Source organism: Alosa alosa, chromosome 12, assembly GCF_017589495.1.
Source record: "Alosa alosa isolate M-15738 ecotype Scorff River chromosome 12, AALO_Geno_1.1, whole genome shotgun sequence".
NCBI classification, from domain to species: domain Eukaryota; kingdom Metazoa; phylum Chordata; class Actinopteri; order Clupeiformes; family Clupeidae; genus Alosa; species Alosa alosa.
Window position 1 is genome coordinate 17,826,663 of NC_063200.1, and position 19,753 is coordinate 17,846,415.

A 19,753-nucleotide genomic window follows, 5' to 3' on the forward strand; every position below is an offset into this window, starting at 1 on the left:
ATTCACACGGTTTAACAAATATATGTGTTTCTAAAACATACAGAAAAACAATGTATTCAAAATGATACAGATGGTTTACATCTCAGTGCTTTAATCCTTCTTTGACACACCAGTAATCATGTGCATATAAAATCAGACCATGTCACATGACTTTGGGCTGCTGCAGACATGGGGGTCAGGATTGGAGGGCTAACTTCAGTCAGTTAGCATCTATAAATTGGCCTCAAAAAAGAAAAACATCTGATAGGTGTTGACTTCTGCCCACATTCTCACAAACAAGCCAATAAGGTGTCTCATACAGATGGTCACAAATTATGTCGTCAATGTGGATTGGCTGATCCTCCCAGGTTGTAAACTGCCAGTCCATCCACTAATCCACAGACATCATACTTTTATGTCCACCAGTAATGTGGCACCCAATTGGCTAATTGGTGAAGATGTGGCTGGATGTGAGCACCTGTCAGACACCATTTGTAAAGATGATGGCTGCCAATTAAGTATATTTTTGCCTGTTATAAGCAGCTATAAGCCTAGGACTGGCTGTTGAAATTAATGTCTGTGGTATATAATACCTGTATGGCTACAGGCCTTTCACAGTCACCCATTCTAAAAAATCTCCAAGGAAATTATTAAATGATATGCACACATAAGACCATTCACCCTGCCCACACACTCTCACATTCACCCTGTACACACACAAAAGCATCCCCTCTCTCTGTGTGGCTACACTCAACATCTAAGCCTTGATGGCGGACTTCCAGCATCCACGGCTATCTGCAGGCTGGCGGGAATTAATGTTTGGGTCAAATCAATGGGGCTTTCTTGACTGCCTTGCAGAGATTGCATCATTGATTAGTACTTGTGAAATGGGATAGCACTGAGGGCAAAGGGAGAGCCATCATCTCACCCCGATCAGGACGTTAACAGCCATTAAGAAGACAGCCAGTGTGCTGTGACATTGACCCAGTCATAGACCTCTCCAAATGGCTCAAGGCTTGGGAACATTTCCCTTTCTGTCAATACACTATGCAGCGCTTTGCGAAGAGAAAAATGGCCCCCACATCACATTATGTCAGCTGTGCAGCTGTGCAAGAGAGATCCAATGCCAGTTGCCAAGAGAGCAGAGCATCTTCGCTCCTCTGTACTATGAATTTCAACTGGTTAGTATTCCTCTCACATACTGTAGTGTGCCACACTTATGCAGTCATGCAGTAGAAAGAAGGGCACAATCTAACATGCTTGGCATGACACAGCAATCCATGTTACAATTGCTATTTCTGTCTCACCAACGCCACCTACAGGACTAGTAAGTAAAGTTACAACTGACTCATGCGATAGTTTATTTTAGACACAGCAACGGATACGAGGACAGACAGGCAGGTAGCCTACAGACAAATGAGCCTTTTACAAACAGCCATTTACGTGGACAGATATACTGACGGATAGATTTCATTCAGTTTCAGTGCTGACCAGTCTTAACTTTTAATGCGGTGGTGCCACCTGCTGGTTGCTACTTTCATATTTCTTTCCTTCAAAAAATTACACAGGTTATTCTTTTTTTTTTCCAAAGAGAAATTGAAGCGTTTGACTACCTTATTTTGTGTTCTTTAATGTTTTATGCTGATTGAGTGGCAAGAAATGTGTTTTCCACTGGGAGGGGAACGAAAATCAGGATAGGCCGCTTTTGATATGAGGTGAAGGACATCATTTTTTGGGAAGACCCGTCTATTAATTTTATGTTGTGGTTTATTTTATGCTGGGGAACGTACAGTAGCACGATCGTATTCCCCATAGACTGTTCTATATACAGTCTATGGTATTCCCATTCGACTTAATGTGAGATGGAAGAAGGGGGTGAAGGTAGACAGTGGGTGAAGGTGGGATCATTCCACTTGTGACATGTCGGCCTGGCAGGCATGGCGGTTGCCATGGTGACCCAGGGACGGATCTGATGCAGCAAACAGTGACTGAGATAAAGCTACTGTAGCTGTAGCCTACGTTTTCTGCTCTGACGTGCGGTTAAAATCTTCAGGAAAAAATAACTTCCGTGAGTACAAGTACGTTGGTTTGATTCTATCATGCATATGATTGTCAACTATTAAATATCGGCAGCGGTTGGCTTCATTTTAGCTTCCGTTAATTTGTTAGGAACATCTCACGTTAGCTAACATCTCTGGTAACAGTGAGGGAGTTTCTCGGGCCAAAGGAATAAAGGGAACTTATTTACTTTCTAGTAACGTTAACGTTAGATAGTCGATTTGCATTTGCACAGGCGTATTTTCTTAGAAGTGGTAACGTTAGCAGCTAGTTTAACACAAATTGCTATCACGAATCTGCTCCAATGTTCGGCTTTCGACTAGCTTCTCCTGTAGCTAGAGCTACATCACAAGAAAATAGCGGCAGCTGAATGTTGCTGAAAGCAGTAAACGTTAACTTTACTGTGTAATTTTGGCAAGCTACAATCTTACATCCAGGTATTCATTGTCTTTTAGATGTAACTCACATGTTTACTCTGTCAGGGATTTTGAAATATAACGTTACTCTGTATGCACTTGTAGTTATCTCAACAGGTAACGTTACTGCAGATCACTGGTGTCCTCCGAGCTTGGATGCTAGACCGCAGGATGCACTTCTGCCCACCTGTCAGTCGAGACAGGGTTATCTCTGACTTCCCAAAGGTAACCCTCGCGTTGTCAGATAATGATCTTAGCTGGATTATTTCCACGCACCCAAACTTGGATTTAAGTGATCCATGCTTTTACAAACTTAATACAATTTTAATTTGTCACAGAACTAAGTCAGAACTAATCAAAACACTCAAATCACACATGGGTCGGTCCAGTGTTTTCCTACAATATTCTTTACGTAAGTGTAATGGAGGGGACGTCCTGTACCTGTTGTGGACTAGCCCTCACTGTAGATTGGTGTGATTGGAAATGTGTGATCTGAACAGAGGGGCCTCAGTCAAGGCCCCATTGCAGGATCACAGGACTGAAGCTAATTCCTTCAGCCCTTAGTTATGACCCCATCCTCGCCTGTCCAACATGTCACCTCTTCCTCCTCCTCCTCATCTTCCTCCTATCAACCTCATCTTCTGTGTTACTCAATATATGTTCCACATCCTGAGATGGGAAATCTGGCTTTAGAAAGTAAAAGTCCTACCACATATTTGTTCCAACCATTCAGAAAATAAAAACACAGTTGATTCTTTTTAGCTAAACTCGTCTGCCAGGTAGATGAGCTTACTAGTGAAATCACCTGTTTTAAATGCACATGTAGAACCAGTACATGAAAGGACTTTTACTTTCTGATGCCAGGTTTCCTCTATGTCCCCATCACCTCCTCCTCTGCTGAGCTCCTTCACAATCAGTGTCCTTGCAATCGCCTCTGTTCCCGAGTGACATCATCTCCACATCTGTAAATGTTTTCCTACACCATGAAAAAAATTCAAAATATTCATTCAAATTCAAAAAATTCAAAATTAGCTTATTCAACATAGCTGGCATAACATAACATGACTTGACTGGGCTGTGTTGAATGCACAGATATTTATTTATATATGGTGTACACATAAGTTGACGTGTCAGAGGGCAATTATAAGTATAGTATAAGTATATACTCTTTTGATCCCGTGAGGGAAATTTGGTCTCTGCATTTATCCCAATCTGTGAATTAGTGAAACATACTCAGCACACAGTGAACACACAGTGAGGTGAAGCACACACTAATCCCGGCGCAGTGAGCTGCCTGCAACAACAGCGGTGCTCGGGGAGCAGTGAGGGGTTAGGTGCAGGGATGGATTACTGCACGGGCCTACCGGGCCCAGGCCTAGGGGCCCAAGGGGTCAGGGGTCCCTTAAGCCCAAGCCTTTGCATGAAATCATTGCCTCAATATCAACACATCAGGATGTAGGCTATGAATCTGATTGAATTTAGTATTGGCCATCCCCAAAATGCACCAGAATACAGGAAATCACATCAAACAAATGAAAACATTTCTGAGGGAGGACCCCCAAACCCCCAAACCCCCCTTCCACATATGTGACAATTAGTGGGGGGCTCTTAATACATCTGGGCCCAGGGGCCCGAAAGTTCATAATCCGTCCATGGTTAGGTGCCTTGCTCAATGGCACTTCAGCCGTGCCTACTGGTCGGGGTTCGAACTGGCAACCCTCCGGTTACAAGTCCGAAGCGCTAACCAGTAGGCCACGGCTCCCACAGGTCCCTTTCCACACGTGTATAAAATCAAGCACCTATAGGTTATGAATGCAGACTGCATGGTGCTCGATTAACACAACTGTGGAAAGTGATGTAATGAAACCCATGAATATCTTAGCACTCACTATCTTTTCACAAGCTTACATACCCTATAATACATTTTGTTATGATGAACAAATTTGTTTATATTTACACATTTCATTTTGTTCACTTATTTAACGATTGATACCACACTGTATTTTTAACAGTATGATTCAGGCTACATGATTTCATTCAGCATTGAGCATCATCTTGTTGTTATAAGCTCACAAACACAAGATATTTTTAGATAGCAGTGCCGTGCCACAGTAAGACATTGTGTACTTTAGTTTTGAGTGACATTTATTTAAGGTCACATTGAAGAAGGAGTTTTTGTTGATGCCAGTGAGCGCCCTAGACATGGCAGGAAATTATGGACAGATGGCATCCCCTCAGTCTGCAAATTAAATTCCTGCAGGAAATCATATGGGACTTCTTGCCTAACACTCCTTTTAGGAAACATCTAGCAAATATCACAGTTTTGCTTGTGAACAGGATACAGCACACAGACCTTGACAAGTGTAGGATGTTAGAGTTAGGGAGTTTCTGTAATGAGGCCCCAGTTCATTTGGTAAGGTTACACTAAGCTCAATCTCTTAAGTGTTACAGCAATGAAGTTAAGTTAGCGGAACCTCCGCTCGTGTCTAAATGACAGGGTCTAACGTAGAAAAATATCACCGTTGGCATCGTTTTCGTTGTCGTCTAAACACCACCTCAGCCATTAACCCTCCTATTATGTAGCGGTGAGGACACATTTTTATCTCAGAGGCATTTTTTCCTTTCCTCACAGTGCTATAACCCAAAGGCATGTCTACAGGAGAAAGACGACTGGAACAGCCAAGCAAAGATGGCATGCAAGGAGAGAGCAGAGCGACAACAGGCGTGAGTAGTACTGGTGTGTGTGTGTGTGTGTGTGTGTGTGTGTGTGTGTGTTTGTATGTGTGATGTTTTCTGGAAATATTTTAAGTTATGTTGGAAATGTGATTGTGCAGATTGAAATGAATAATTAAGATGTGCTTGTAAAAGTGTGGTGGGGAGTGGCATGGTTGGGGGTTTTAGAGTTTAGAGGATATGTGTGCAAAATGCACAAAATTGTTTTTTTTATTGTTTTTGTTATTGTAACTGAAGTCTCTATCTAATAAATGTAAGTTTCCTGCCATTTATTTTTTCTTTTTTAAGGTGGGACAGACTAAAGATGTCCAAAGCAGTGGTGGTTGGAGACCTGAACGTGGGCAAGACATGTCTAATTAACAGGTACACTTGGTTAGAAGGCACACTTACGCTGAATTTACACTGGCAGGCCTTGATGCACAGTTCCGATTTTTAGCCTATGTCCACATCTATGTTTGAGAGTGGCCCATATGAGATATGTGTCTTTACCTGGTTCACTAATTTGTATAACAATCAGGACAATCCGCATGTGCACCAGAGGGATTTTGGTTAAAGGAGGGATCTCCTTTGTACTGTAGTTTGAATGTTATTCTTTTTTTATGCCTAGATCTTTCTAGATCCGTGAGGGCCAGTTTTGTTTAAGCCTAGTCCTCCTGGACCAAAAAAAGATCTTCATTGAGAGAAAACTTGTAATCTATGACTTGTGGCTTAAACTGACCCTTGATGTTTAAATATTCATCAAAGAATTCTGTTTGTTTTCTCCTCTGCAGGTTTTGTAAGGATGTGTTTGACAGGGATTATAAAGCCACTATTGGGGTGGATTTTGAGATCGAGAGATTTGAGCTCTCTGGCATTCCCTTCTCTCTTCAGATGTGAGTGTTTTGTGTGTCTTTCTTCAGGATATTATTTTGTGAATTTCAACACTTCAATTGGATCCCTTGTCTAGTTTCCGTGTTAAGACATCAATGTAAACCTTCTGATTGTTCTGAAATCCGCCTTGGTTGCTGCTGAAGTGAGTGTCTAGTTTCCGTGTTAAGACATCAATGTAAACCTTCTGATTGTTTGTCAGCTGGGACACGGCGGGTCAAGAGAAATTTAAGTGCATTGCTTCAGCCTACTACAGAGGAGCTCACGGTAAGAGAGCGACGTCTCCAGAGGTGTGAATGTCCGGCTTCAGAAAGTCCTGCCACATTTTTGTTCCAACAATTCACTTAAAACAAAACTCTCGCCAAAATGCAACCTAGGGTCTTTTTGTGAATGTACCCGAACGTGTACCCGTACCTCAAACTTTGGTTTAAAAGCATAATTACAACATTAGCGCCACTTTAAGATTGACCGTATTTTCGTTTTCGGTTCAAATGGCCATTTGAATGGGAGTGCTAGTGCTGATCGCTATTTTTAAAACACTAAGAAGGCTCGGCACAACATAAAAACTTTGCTCGAAGCATCACCAGGGTCTCTACACATAAACTCGAGCATTGAGAACATTGAGTGTGTACACAGAAAGGTTTTGAACAATTCACTTCTTGACTGGCAAGATGGCGGCGAGTGGGAAAAACAACTGCTGAAGTGAGTGGTTCAAAACATTTATTTTTAGTTAGCTCTGTGTGCACTCCCATTCAAAAAGCCATTTGACCCAAAAACGAAAATACAGCCAATCTTAAAAGTGCTGCTTACGTCGTAATTATGCTTTTAAACAAAAGTTTGACTTGGGTACATTCACAAAAAGACCCCAGGCTGCATTTTGGCAGAGTTTTGCTGTAATCAGCTGATTCTAATTAGCACAGCTCTTAAGCCAAGTAGATCAGGTAATTAGTGAAATCACCTGTGTTAAAAGCACACAGGTAGAACCAATACATGGCAGGACTTAGGCTACGTTCACACCGCAAGTCTTAATGCTCAATTTGTTTTTTTTTTGCTCAGATAAGATTTTTTGTTTGGCTTTTCACATTACCTTTGAAAATGTGGCCTATATCAGATTCCAGTGTGAACTCCGAACAGACCTGCATGCGCAAAACAACAATAACAATGACATCAGCTAACTCCCGCGGCACATGATTGTGACAAATGTCGATGTACTGTAGATTGATGTAAAAGTCGCATCAAATCCGCCTTGGTGGTTCACACTGCGGCCGCATTGAAAAAAATCAGACCTGGGTCTGATTCAGGACCACATATGGAAGTGGTCTGATTTGAAAAAAATCATAACTGGGCAAGATTTGAGTGTCTGACCTGGTCACTTGACCCCAAATTTGGGCCACTTTTGCCTGTAGTCTGAACGTAGCATTTCTTTCTGAAGCCGGGCTTTTACATCTCTAGACATCTTCCAACACAGCCAGGACAAACATGAACTGCTTTTGCTTCTCATGTGTACTAACACAGTTTCATATCTTTGCTACAGTAATCATCACAGTCTTTGACATGTCGGATATCAGAACTTTAGAACACACTCGGTAAGAAGAAATGTTTCTAATGGACACAAAGGCCATTATGTACTTATACACTGTTATTGGTAATTCTCTATACTGACATTGGGCTTGTTTTTGCCGTACAGTATTCTCATATTTATGAAACTGCTCATCTTTGGCAGTGGTGTTGTTGTGATGAGTGTTTGTCGTGTTTATTTGCCCCCCTCAGGCAGTGGCTGGTAGAAGCTCTGAGGGAGAATGAACCCAATGCCTGTTCTGTGTTCCTACTGGGCACCAAGAGTGACCTGATGGTGAGATTACACACCCTGGACACGACTAGTGACAACACACACACACACACACACACACACACACACACAAACACACTCAACACACACACAAGTATTTATATTTAGTCAGTGTTCAAAGTAGCTCCATACTTCATTGGTAGACTTCTGAGGGCCTTGACATTTAAAACGAGACATTGAGAACTTTGAAAAAGCACTTACAAGACGATTTATACAGACAGTATCTTCAAGGAGTTTAGCGTTTGCAGCCATCTTGAATTTAGTCACGATAAGTCGAGCGACGAGTAAGAATGAACAGGTATGATAAGGGATCAGCATGGATTCCAGTTTCGTCCAGTAACAGCAACTGGAATCCATGCATTTACACGGAATTATTTTTGGAATCTGATCCCTGAGCCTCGTAAATGGTGTAAAACAGTGATTTATTTGCATGGCTAGGCCGATGCCTGAGGCACCCCGATCGAAAAACTGTTTGTAGCATCGGCTAACTAGCGCCAGATTTCTGAGTGCAGGGGACAAGCCGAGATGAGCTATGAGACATACGTTCACACTCGGTATCATGTTTCAACACACTTTAGGTCAATATCACACCGGAATTCTCCTTTAAGTGCCTTGCGCTGAAGCCGGGAATTGAACCCACAACTTTTCAGGCTACTCCATGCTAGCCCAGTTCGTTAACCACTACACTACGCTATCATCATATATCACATCATACATATAATCATATATTTCAATGTAATATAATCATTATCTGTGTTTTTGAGCCTACTAACCTCTCATCTGATGTTCTAGTCTCCAGAGATGCGGGCCAGTTTAGAGAGAGATGCTGTCAAATTGGCATCAGAGTTACAGGCGGAGTTCTGGATGGTGTCATCCAAAACAGGTGATAATAGCTATAACTCACTATACTGTTGGGCAATTCCACACAAAACTGTCATGTCCATAACGCCAACTAAATGCCATGGTATTTGTATGATGCGAATGATTATGTGAAAAGTTTTGGTTACACTTTACTTGACAGTATCGACATAAGAGTGACATGACACTGTCATGAACGTGTCATAAACAAGTCATAAACGTTTATGACATAATGCTTCTGTTATTAAGTGACATTCATTTTTTGTCATAACAATTTAGGGTTAGGGTTAGAGTTAGAGTTAGGTTAGAGTTAGGGTTAGAGTTAGGGTTGGGATTAGGGTTAGAGGTTAGGATTAGGGTTCATGTGTCATGACAGTGTCATGTGTTCATGACAGTATCATGTTACTCTTATGTCGATACTGTCAAGTAAAGTGTTACCAAAGTTTTCCATGTAAGTTCTACAACCAAGAAGAGTGAATGCTCAAATTTGAAGTAACCATCATTCACATCATACTGTACCATGGGATTGTGTTGGCGTTATAGACGTGACAGTTTTGCGGGGAATTGCCCTGTTACACCATCAAGCCATTATCTGTTGCATTGTGAGGTTACTACAGTACATCAGTGTGTTGTCATGGAACAACCAAGCCTCAGTGCAGATCCTCAAATGAAAGTGTGGCATTGGTCAATCATGAAAATGTTGTGTTTGTGTTGAGCTTATTTGATGCTTTATGGGCTTTTTTCAGGAGAGAACGTGAATGAGTTCTTCTTCCGTGTGGCGGCGATAGCCTTTGAGGATGCCATCCTGAGGGATCTGGAAGGAACAGCCACACAGAGCATTGGCCAGGGAGACATCATTAGTAAGATGGGTTTAAGAAAATGTCCCTGATCTGTTTTTAGGAAACGTTTGTAGAGCGTTCTGAGTGTCTGTCTTGTGGCTGGTGCCTGTCTTGTGGGAACAGTTGCTCTGTCATTTTGATGCTGGGGCATCCATGAGGCTTTAAAAAGTCTGTATTTGGACCACTGCTTTACCCAGAAACCAGCCATCTTGTGTTTTAAAAATCCAAACAAACAAACAAACAAACAAACAAACACTTCTCCATTTATGTCTTCTCTTCTCTCAGGGGCATCGCTGGAGACCACTCCGAACAAGGAAGTGAAAAAGACATGCTGCTGAAGCCACAACCCCACCCCCCAGGATGGAGGGAGAGAAGACACAGCTGCAGACGAGAAGAGAAAGGGAACGATCCGAGAGGAGAAGAGACTGAACTGCAAAGCACCAAAGCTGCAGTGTTGTCAGCAGTGTTTTCGAGAAAGCTCTCTCAGATCAGCGAGCTGCTCCCCCTTCTTTGAGGGAGGGCTGGCCTGGCCTCGAGCACACACACTTACTGCAGTGTTCTTCTCATTCCCTTCTGTTGTTTCTTGAGGCAGAAGGGCAGAGTTTACATCTCTATTTAGTCATATGCTGTTCCCCCCTCAGTTTGACAGACACTTTAAGCAAAAGTGGCATAGAGTATACTATAAACATGTAGTTAGGGTATAGGGCATAAATTTAATTTAGGAACATACTGGTAAAACTTGTACTTGTAATGTGCTGTAAGTTGCTTTGGGTAAAAATGTCTGCCAAACATCTCAGGTGAGAAAATGTTTTAAAACTGAGTTTGGATTTATGGTTCGTGCTGATTGATAGCCCAGGAGATTATTATGATCTACGGCTAAAGGGGCACCACTTCATTTGGTATTGATCTACCCATTTTAATGATTTATGAGAGGGAATATATCATCTCTGTCAGTGCTTCTGTACAATACAGTATAGGCAATGAATGTTATTCATGAAATATGTATACACATGGCGGTGCCAGCCATGAGCATTCCTTATTAGATCAGTATTGTATTGCCTTGTAGCATAAAACGTACAATATTATGTAAAATAGTACGGTATTGGTCTACACCAGTGATCACCAAATTATGATGAAATATTTTGTCAGCTAGTTTAGTATGATATGATTTTTGTAATTTTTTTCTTTGTTATTATTTTTTTTTATTTAGTGTTCTAACTTTGGACATTAGATGACTTTTGTTGTCTTCTATGGATTTTCTAGACAATTGAAAGACAGATGATTAAATGAATGCAACCTCATGAAACTATTTTGCTGTATGAGGTTTTTACTGAGAGGAATTATGAAGAATAAACATTATGAAGAAAAGATAAGGCCTTTTTATACGTTGAATTGTGTACTGCAGAGAAAGATTGCACCTGTCGAATGGAAAATTTACCGCTGAGGAAATATTAATTTGTATTACAGTAAAATGTTTACAGTTCATATTGTTTCAGTTTTGTTGTGAGAATGGACCGAAGACAGATATGTAAACAAGGTGAATACATAGGGCGTAAGACGCACAGACATTTCTTGCATGCCCAAGATGGATAAATTACGAGACTTATTGTGGGATAGACATAGCCCTGGAAGCAACTGTAATTTGCTGCCGCTAGGGTGCGTCTAGATTTCTAGGCTAGGATAGACAGATGCGATATCCAATGAATAGATGGCATACTGTAGCCAATGCATGCCCATGTTGCAGACATTGTAATCCAATCACAGAGAGGTATATACCTAAGAGGCGGGTTCTATGTATAATGTTTTGATCCTGTGGTTCCCCAAGCCGGAAGTGAGTGAGCGCCAGTGCTACTGCTGAACCGTCTTTAGTAACAGAAATGCCTCAAAGATGAAATGCATTTTCTGCACCCTTTCATAACTTGTGCATTCATTTAGCTCTCATAAACCCGTCATCACAAAGAGTCTGGCTGGCAGCTGATGACGGTATGTTTGCTACTTCTCACTTGCAACTATCAACTCTGAGCCAAGCAAGCTAATGGTAACGTTAGCGCTGCAGTTAGCAATAAGTTTATCAGCAGCATGAGTCGCCGCCCTGTCAAAACATAATGCATTCGCCGTTTTATATTTATGTTTTGCATACGATTGCTGCTGCTGTTGTTGTTGTCAAATCACATCATTTCATGTCATGAAAGTTGCATACAGATTTACAAAGATATAACACTACACAGAAAGTCAAAGCAGTCTGTAGTTGCTGAAATGATGTGGTCTATGTGATTATACGTCCTTCTGCTAACTCTCCTCTTGTTGTGTTCGCGGTCAAAATGTGACCGATTGACAATTTTCTCTTAAACATATTGTTCATTTATTCTGACTATCATGAGGCTCCATGACTTTGTTAACACTGGTCATCTGAACACACAAAACAAATTTTAATCATTTTCATAACAATTTGAGTGTTTTATTTAACTTTAGAACACCCATGTGTATTCCCGGTCAAAAATGACCGGGCATTAGAGTGAGAAAATGGTCAGTGTATAAAATTGAATCCAGTCACATACCTATTGATCAGATGGATTGTATGTGTGCTTCTGTGCATTAAAACACACACACTAACACACCCTCACTCCCTCTCTAAATAGCAAATGGAAGTTCAAAACTGGTAATATCCAATAGAACATAAGTTGATACAAAGGTCTATCACAACATTAGATGATAATATATGTGTTATATGGATTTATAAGAAGTTATAATGCAGCGGTCATAGTAGTGACTAGTTACAAAACTAGTAAACATGACGCGAACACAACAGGAGGGTTGAATTGTGTAAATTGTCTTTTTATCTTACTCCCAACGCATGATGTGAATAACATGTCATGCACATAAACCAACAATGGCTTTCACTCTTTAGCCTAGGTCAGCAGGATGACTATCAAGACAAACAAATCTTACAAGCTGGTGGTTCATAAAAAAGGCTTTGGCGGAAGTGGTAATCTACAAAAAGCATTCACACATTTCACGTTTCTAGTGTGAATTAGGCCATTCTAAAAGTGCAATTCATCTGAATGTCATGGACAAAGAGACAATATAGGTTTAATAGGTTTGCTGAAATTACTGTTCTGTTGCAGATGATGAGCTGATGATGAACCCCAAGGTGTTCCCCCACGTGGCCCTGGGGGACATCGTAGAGATCGCACATCCCAACGATGAGTACAGGTGAGCTGGGTCGGGCTGACTTGGTTCTTTAATCCACCTACTGCATTGCATTCAGGTTTAGGTGAACCAAAATTGACACCATAACAGCGCTGAGTTATATTACTCTCTCTCTCTTTCTCTCTCTCTCTCTCTCTTCAATCTTCCTCTTCCACTTTTCTACTTGCCTCTCACCATCAGTCCTCTTCTGCTGCAAGTAAAGAGCCTGAAAGAAGACCTGCAGAAAGGTTTCATTTAATTTCTATCCTGTATCATGTTGAAAATGCACTGAAACAGGTTATGTGTTGACGTCCGTGATGTAAAGCAGTGCAACGTTCATGAAGATTATGAGTAAAAATATATTTTGTATTGTGTGGGGTCCTATGGTGCCTCATACTGTAGGTGGCCACCTACTTTAATACTATTTGTTTTCTCTGTCTTAAACTCCACTCTTTCAGAGACAATCAGTGTTGACCAAACAGTTGCCCAGGCCTTCAAGCTCCGTGCTTACCAGGATGTCATCATCAACATTGTGGATCCTAAGGTATTTCTCGCAAATGTGTTTGCTTTATTTATATTTACATTTGCATTCATTCATCTAGCAGACACTTTCATCTAAAGTGACTTACAAAACGAGGAATAACATTCAAACTACAATCCAGAGGAGACCTTAAGTATACCACAACAATAAATGCTACTATGCAGAGGAGACCTTAGATATACCACAACAAAAAATACTACTATGCAGAGGAGACCTTAACCTTTATATATGTCCATTATCCCATCATGCTATCCCATCATCATCCCATTAAAGCTTTCGTTCATTTTGGCCTTACTCTTAGTGATGGTACTTCACTTGCCCATGAGGTTTGCCTGTGATTACTGATTAGCTTTTATGTTGAATCCTTTTGTCTCTGTTTGGCATCTTCTTGGTACATTGTTGCTCTGTGTTTTTGTATTCATTATTCTGCGTCATTGTACTCATTTCTTTATAGGATGTCACCCTTGATCTTGTGGAGCTCACCTTCAAAGATCAGTACATTGGCCGAGGAGACATGTGGAGACTGAAGAAGAGTTTGGTGAGGGAGTGTGTGTGTGTGTGTGTGTGTGTGTGTGTGTGTGTGTGTGTGTGTGTGTGTGTGTGTGTGTGTGTGTGTGTGTGTGTGTGTGTGTGTGTGTGTGTGTGTGTGTGTGTGTGTGTGTGTGTGTGCTGTGTGTGTGTGCTGTGTGTGTGTGGTTTTGCTTATAAGAATGGTACCGTTTTAGGTTGACTCTATGAAACTATCGTGTACTCATTTCCCTAGGTCAGCACCTGTGCATACGTGACCCAGAAAGTTGAGTTTGCTGGAATCAGGTAGCTTTATTTAGTTCTTCCACCATCCGTATGTTTGCCAAGCTTGTGTATAATCTGTTTGTGTTTTGACCACACCTGTTGATTGGTTTGCAAGCGTGTTTGTGTTTCTGATTGTATAGACTATATATTATGTTATGTTTGTGAGATCTTACGGCCATATACTCTTCATGCTGTCCCTCTTCCCACATAGGGCCCAGGCCAGTGAACTATGGGTCAAAGGTGAAAAGGTCACATGTGGGTACATCAGTGAGGACACCAGGGTAGGAAGCACACACTGCCCATATTGTGCCCATAATGTACCCACTCTTCAGCCATGTTAAATCGGACTGTTTTCAAACGTACTGATCCTATTTCCAACTCAGGTGGTGTTCAGGTCCACTTCAGCGATGGTTTACATCTTCATCCAGATGAGTTGTGAAATGTGGGACTTTGATATCTATGGTAAATTTCCCACAACCATTTCTTTTTACTTTTCTGAGTGAGTGTTTGCCCTCGTGTTTGGATTTACAGCATGTCTGTAATGGTGTTGGTTCTATGAGCGTTTTTTTGTCTTCGTTAGCCAGGTTTTTGTTCTTTGTCTTGTCCACATGTATTTCTATATACAGTACAAATAATCATGTATTCTGGGTCCTGTATAGGAGACCTTTACTTTGAAAAGGCCGTTAATGGTTTCCTGTCAGATCTCTTTACCAAATGGAAGGTGAGGAAAATGTGTATTTTTTAATTTAAATAGTTATGTCCCTAACTCCCCAATTGTTTTTCTGTAATTATTAAGTATTAGCGATACATGTTGTAGGTATACTTATATAATGTTATCACTGCAAGCCTCACTTGTATACTTTAGATAGATAGATAGATAGATAGATATATAGATAGATAGATAGATACTTTATTGATCCTCAAGGGGAAATTCAAGAAATTCTACATAAAGTCTACTACTTTATGTAGATTTATCATGTTATCTTTATCATGGTGATTGCAATTGCATTATTGTATTATATTATCAAATCATATAAATTAAAGCATATGTATTATTGGTCCCACATGGCCTTGCCTGTACTGATACTATCTGATCCATACTGCTCCCTGACTCATCAGGAGAAGAACTGCAGTCATGAGGTGACGGTGGTGCTGTTCTCCAGAACTTTCTACTCAGCCAAATCTATGGGTGAGATCAGGTTACTTTCTCATAACAATCCTGCCAACAGATTAAATGCATCAATGCTCAAAAGATTGCCCCATTTATCATTACCTTAAGTTGTAGTTGCCGGGAGGTAAATGACCTGACTTTTGGTGGTTGAGAGGGAAGGTTTCCTGGGTTCCTTAACGTCCTATTCTCCTCCTCTAGATGAGTTTCCTGAGATCCTGAGGGGTTCTATCAGACAGGACCATGAGGGACGCTTCTATGAGGATTTCTACAGGTCTGACAGCTGCAACACATCCAATGTATTCATGAGAGAAAGATAGATAGATAGATAGATAGATAGATAGATAGATAGATAAAAGACAGAGAAACAGAAGGAGAGACAGAGTTTGGGTGTTGTGTTCTTTTGATGTCTGTTGTCTTGTTGTTTTTCACTGTGTTGTGTGTGCGCGCACGTGCATGCGTGCGTGTGATGTAGGGTGGTGGCCCAAAACGAAAGACGAGATGAGTGGACATCTCTCCTCATTACCATCAAGAAACTCTTCATCCAGTACCCTGTCCTGGTGCGCCTCAGAGGAGCAGGTACATCACACAGACACAGACACACACACACACACATACTGTTTAAAATGTCTCATCGATATAACTTTGTGCTCTGTGTGTGTGTGTGTGTCTGTGTGTGTGTGTGTCTGTGTGTCTGTGTGTTGCAGATGGCTTCCCCTGTGGTCAGAACTCCACAGCAGCTCAGGGGAACTATCTGGAAGCTATTAACCTCTCCTTCAACGGTGAGTGCTCCTCTGTGTGTGTGTGCTTGTACTGTATGTGTGTGTGTGTGTGTCTTTGTTTGTTTGTTTGTTTGTCAATGCCATCACGTCTGTAATGGTACTATGGCTAAGTTTTATTTATTCACAGTTTCATAGCATAGTGTTCACATAGTGCTTCAGTGCATTTATAGTGCACTTTTGCCATTTCTGTCTGGGGTGTTATCTACCTAGTTATTCTTTTTCAGCCATTACTTTAGCTGTACACCTATGTGTCTTACTCTGTGGCCTAGCGGTAATGGGTAGTGCAATATGCTTAACCATGTCATTTCTAAGAAAGCAATTTTGTGATGCAGAGTTGAACTGAGTGATTTGCCTCTGTGCCCCAGACTGCAAATTTGTAACATTCACCTTTAGGCTGAGCCATACCAAGCCATTACACCATTACAGCCATTACACCGTCTCTGTCCTCACACTCTGTTCCTTCCTGTGTTCCTCATGCAGTGTTTGACAAGCACTACATCAACCGCAACTTCGACCGCACAGGGCAGATGTCCGTTGTGATCACACCGGGCGTGGGGGTTTTCGAGGTGAACCGCCTGCTCATGATCCTCACCAAACAGCGCATGATTGACAATGGTGAGCTTTACCACATGTCCTTTTGCATTGTATCATCATTGTAGTCATTTTGAGGGGGGGCTTTCAAGTACTGTATGTGCTTAAGCGGCGAACATTGATGAGTTAACTCAAAATAAGTGGTTAACATCCTGAAAGATAACCTCAAGAGCTGCTCTTTTTCGGAGGTTTGCTTACCACTTACCCAGAGTTACCTTATAGGTCTGTCACTAAACCACATGCATGATTGACAGTGGTGAGCTTTGCCTCCACATTTCTTTTGCATGATATCATCATTGTAGTCATTGGGGTTGTGTTCCAAGTATGTGCATATGTGACGAACATGGATGAGTTAAAGGAGAATTCCAGGGATTTTTCACATAGATAATTTCTTGAGGTCACAGAGTACCGTCGGTACGGAAAAACCCCCAAAACAATCGGTTTTACCTAGTTCGAGTTGCTGCAGCAATATAACAGGCAGCTACAGTGCTACACTCTTGGAGCATGAACATGGGGGCTCATGAACATGCCCCCAGAGTAGAGCACTGTAGCTCACGAACATGCCCCCAGAGTGTAGCACTGTAGCTGAACATGGGGCCTCATGAACATGCCCAACAGAGTGTCAGAGTGTAGCACTGTATAGCTGCCTGGGAGCTCTAGCTGTTGTCCTTTAACTCAGAATAAGTGGTAAACATCCTGAAAGATAACTTCTAGAGCTGCTCTATTTCGGAAACTTACCTCTTTCCCAGAGTTACCTTATAGGTCTGTCACTAAATGACACAATGCTGCCCCCCCCCGATATGTTTATGCTGATGACGTGTTGGTGTTCTGACCGACAGGTATCGGAGTGGACCTGGTGTGCATGGGAGAGCAGCCACTCCATGCTGTTCCTCTTTTCAAGGTCAGTCACTGTCACAGTTACACTGTTCCAGAACTTAACCCTGCCGGGCTATTCTTTTTGTGAAGTGTACAAACATTCTGGATGGGAATGCTGCTGTTTATGCCCTTTACATGCAAACACACACACACACACACACACACACACACACACACACACTTACAGAAGACTGAAGTGTTAACATGATTGTTATTCATGTCTCCCTACTAGCTGCACAACCGGACAGTACCAGGAGACTCCAGGCTGGGGGATGACTACAACCTGCCCCACTGGATCAACCACAGGTAAACCAGCGGAAGATGGTGAACTAGAAAATAATGCTACTAGGATCTGACCAATTCTAGTTCTTCATTGAATCAGATTAGACCGTTAACTTGTAGGAGAGATGCTAATGGTCTAATCTGATTCAATGAGCTGGAGCTAAAAGTGTTACTGTCAGACTCAGAGAACGGCTGGATGAACTGGGGAAAGGTAAAAATCAATTGTTTAACTCAAGGGGAGGTGGAAAATGAGTGTATTTTCCCAAATGGTGGAATATCCCTTTAAAAGGCAGTCATATAAAATCTCTCAGTTCGACTGAATTATAGTTGTAATGTTGCTTTTTTCTTTGTGTGTGTTTGTGAAGTTTCTACACATCCAAAAGCCAAGGCAGTTGCAGCTCTTTTACCCCCAGGATAAAGCTGGCAGGACGCAAGGTGACGGTCCACAACTTTTTTTTAGGGACCATAAACATAATTCATATTTCTGTGTTGAAAGGGAAATAATGTAGGTTTGACTGAACTGAGATAACTGAACATATCTATATCCCTTTACAGGCCCATGCAGAGAGAGCCAAGAGCAGTAAAGAGAACTGTAAGTGATGTACCCTTTCAGCATTTTTGGAAAGATTTGGCCTCATCCATCACATGTGTGTAATGCACATGTGATAGATGAAGCCAAATCTTTCCAAATTTTAAGTAGAGAAGACGAGACAAGGCAAAACCAATATTTTCGGCATTTCTATTACTGGAGCATTGTCCTCACGCTTTGTACAGAATGTCCAAAATAAAACAAACAAATTCACTCGCTAATAGAAATGTAGGAAAGCGGTGAATTTAGACTCCTTGCACACTCACACTGAGTTTGCAACTGAAGTCTTCTTGTGTTCCTCTCAGCCCTGGGAGCCCCGAAGGACTCGGAGAACAGCTTGCCCATCCAGGTGGACTATGATGCCTATGACGCCCAGGTGTTCCGGTTGCCAGGGCCCTCTCGAGCTTCACGCAGCACCAACTTCAGGTACCTTAGCAACCTGCCTATTAGTCGTGACAGGATGACAGATTGGTGAGAAAGAGGCACAGAACTTTTAAGAGACGGTTAGGCAACAATGTCCACACTGTGAATAGAAGGATGGTCATTTAGGAGACCCTTTGGCAAAAGTACTAGAGATGCACCGATATGGAATTTTAGGACCGATAACGATAACCGATATTTATTGGTTTGTTGTGGCCGATACTGATACGATAACCGATAATATTACTAAAATTGTGAAAGGTGAATTGGGGACAGCATTTAATAAGCATAATTTAATTGCAGTAATTTTACCTACCACCAATGATGGACAGAACTCATAATAGTCCTCAATGGTACAGAACAGAAGTCAACAAAATAGCAGTAGCCTAGCCCTATGTGTGGCTCCTTTAAGTGAACCTGACGTCAGTGAATTGCGAGTGGCCAGTGACAGTGTATGAATCGTTTATATTCATGGAGTAAACGCTCAATGCAGCCTTGCGTATGCCTAGTTGGGAAATTAGGGCTTTAAAAAATATCGGCGCAAATTATCGGCCGGAATTCTGTTATCAGAACGATAATATTTTCTTTTTTTCACTTATCGGCCAATAATATATCGGTCGCCAATATATCGTTCATCCCTAAAAAGTACCCTAATATAGTGGACATATATATATATAATATATATATGGACTACATGTATGCTGTCCAATTCTTGCCTTTTCAGGCCTTCTGTCTATTAAGACACCTTAAAGGTAAACTCAAACTCAACTAGGGGGGCAACTGAGGGGCAGCCGTGGCCCACTGGTTAGCACTCTGGACTTGTAACTGGAGGGTTGCTGGTTCGAGCCCCGACCAGTGGGCCGCGGCTGAAGTGCCCTTGAGCAAGGCACCTAACCCCTCACTGCTCCCCGAGCGCCGCCATTG

At 41.7% G+C, this 19,753-nt stretch overlaps 2 protein-coding genes across 6 annotated transcripts in view; both read left to right on the plus strand.

The window, feature by feature from the left end:
- The first annotated feature begins 1,628 nt into the window (after nucleotides 1-1,628).
- On the plus strand, nucleotides 1,629-10,230 carry rab36 (RAB36, member RAS oncogene family). 3 transcript variants are annotated; one of them, XM_048259110.1, is made up of 11 exons: nucleotides 1,629-2,057; nucleotides 2,559-2,678; nucleotides 5,086-5,177; nucleotides 5,475-5,549; nucleotides 5,957-6,058; nucleotides 6,256-6,320; nucleotides 7,588-7,639; nucleotides 7,824-7,905; nucleotides 8,695-8,785; nucleotides 9,507-9,620; nucleotides 9,885-10,230. In XM_048259110.1, exons 2-11 carry the CDS (start codon nucleotides 2,610-2,612, stop codon nucleotides 9,935-9,937), a joined length of 795 nt encoding a protein of 264 aa, XP_048115067.1. In that variant the 5' UTR covers nucleotides 1,629-2,057; nucleotides 2,559-2,609; the 3' UTR covers nucleotides 9,938-10,230. The 3 variants fall into 3 exon arrangements, with proteins under 3 accessions (XP_048115067.1, XP_048115066.1, XP_048115068.1); XM_048259109.1 differs by having other exon boundaries at nucleotides 1,630-2,047; XM_048259111.1 differs by lacking the exon at nucleotides 1,629-2,057 and adding an exon at nucleotides 2,355-2,474.
- Nucleotides 10,231-11,423: 1,193 nt separating this feature from the next.
- Nucleotides 11,424-19,753, plus strand: part of depdc5 (DEP domain containing 5, GATOR1 subcomplex subunit) — a 20,945-nt gene continuing 12,615 nt past the window's right edge. For all 3 annotated transcript variants that reach the window (XM_048259765.1, XM_048259767.1, XM_048259766.1), the window contains exons 1-20: nucleotides 11,424-11,582; nucleotides 12,508-12,585; nucleotides 12,725-12,812; nucleotides 12,990-13,036; nucleotides 13,247-13,332; nucleotides 13,784-13,867; nucleotides 14,093-14,142; nucleotides 14,333-14,402; nucleotides 14,505-14,583; nucleotides 14,781-14,842; nucleotides 15,241-15,310; nucleotides 15,491-15,563; nucleotides 15,765-15,868; nucleotides 15,997-16,071; nucleotides 16,552-16,686; nucleotides 17,502-17,563; nucleotides 17,771-17,844; nucleotides 18,186-18,255; nucleotides 18,376-18,412; nucleotides 18,715-18,835. In XM_048259765.1, coding sequence (XP_048115722.1) covers nucleotides 12,522-12,585; nucleotides 12,725-12,812; nucleotides 12,990-13,036; nucleotides 13,247-13,332; nucleotides 13,784-13,867; nucleotides 14,093-14,142; nucleotides 14,333-14,402; nucleotides 14,505-14,583; nucleotides 14,781-14,842; nucleotides 15,241-15,310; nucleotides 15,491-15,563; nucleotides 15,765-15,868; nucleotides 15,997-16,071; nucleotides 16,552-16,686; nucleotides 17,502-17,563; nucleotides 17,771-17,844; nucleotides 18,186-18,255; nucleotides 18,376-18,412; nucleotides 18,715-18,835 — 1,451 coding nt within the window. In that variant the 5' untranslated portion in view covers nucleotides 11,424-11,582; nucleotides 12,508-12,521. The remainder of the gene's footprint in view (nucleotides 11,583-12,507; nucleotides 12,586-12,724; nucleotides 12,813-12,989; nucleotides 13,037-13,246; nucleotides 13,333-13,783; nucleotides 13,868-14,092; nucleotides 14,143-14,332; nucleotides 14,403-14,504; nucleotides 14,584-14,780; nucleotides 14,843-15,240; nucleotides 15,311-15,490; nucleotides 15,564-15,764; nucleotides 15,869-15,996; nucleotides 16,072-16,551; nucleotides 16,687-17,501; nucleotides 17,564-17,770; nucleotides 17,845-18,185; nucleotides 18,256-18,375; nucleotides 18,413-18,714; nucleotides 18,836-19,753) is intronic.

Coding starts and splice junctions, on each gene's coding strand:
- rab36 (XM_048259110.1), top strand. CDS start 2,610: ATGCTAGACCGCAGGATGCACTTCTGCCCACCTGTCAGTCGAGACAGG. Junction 5,178..5,474: donor AGAGCAGAGCGACAACAGGC/GTGAGTAGTACT, acceptor TTCTTTTTTAAG/GTGGGACAGACTAAAGATGT. Junction 8,786..9,506: donor GATGGTGTCATCCAAAACAG/GTGATAATAGCT, acceptor GGCTTTTTTCAG/GAGAGAACGTGAATGAGTTC.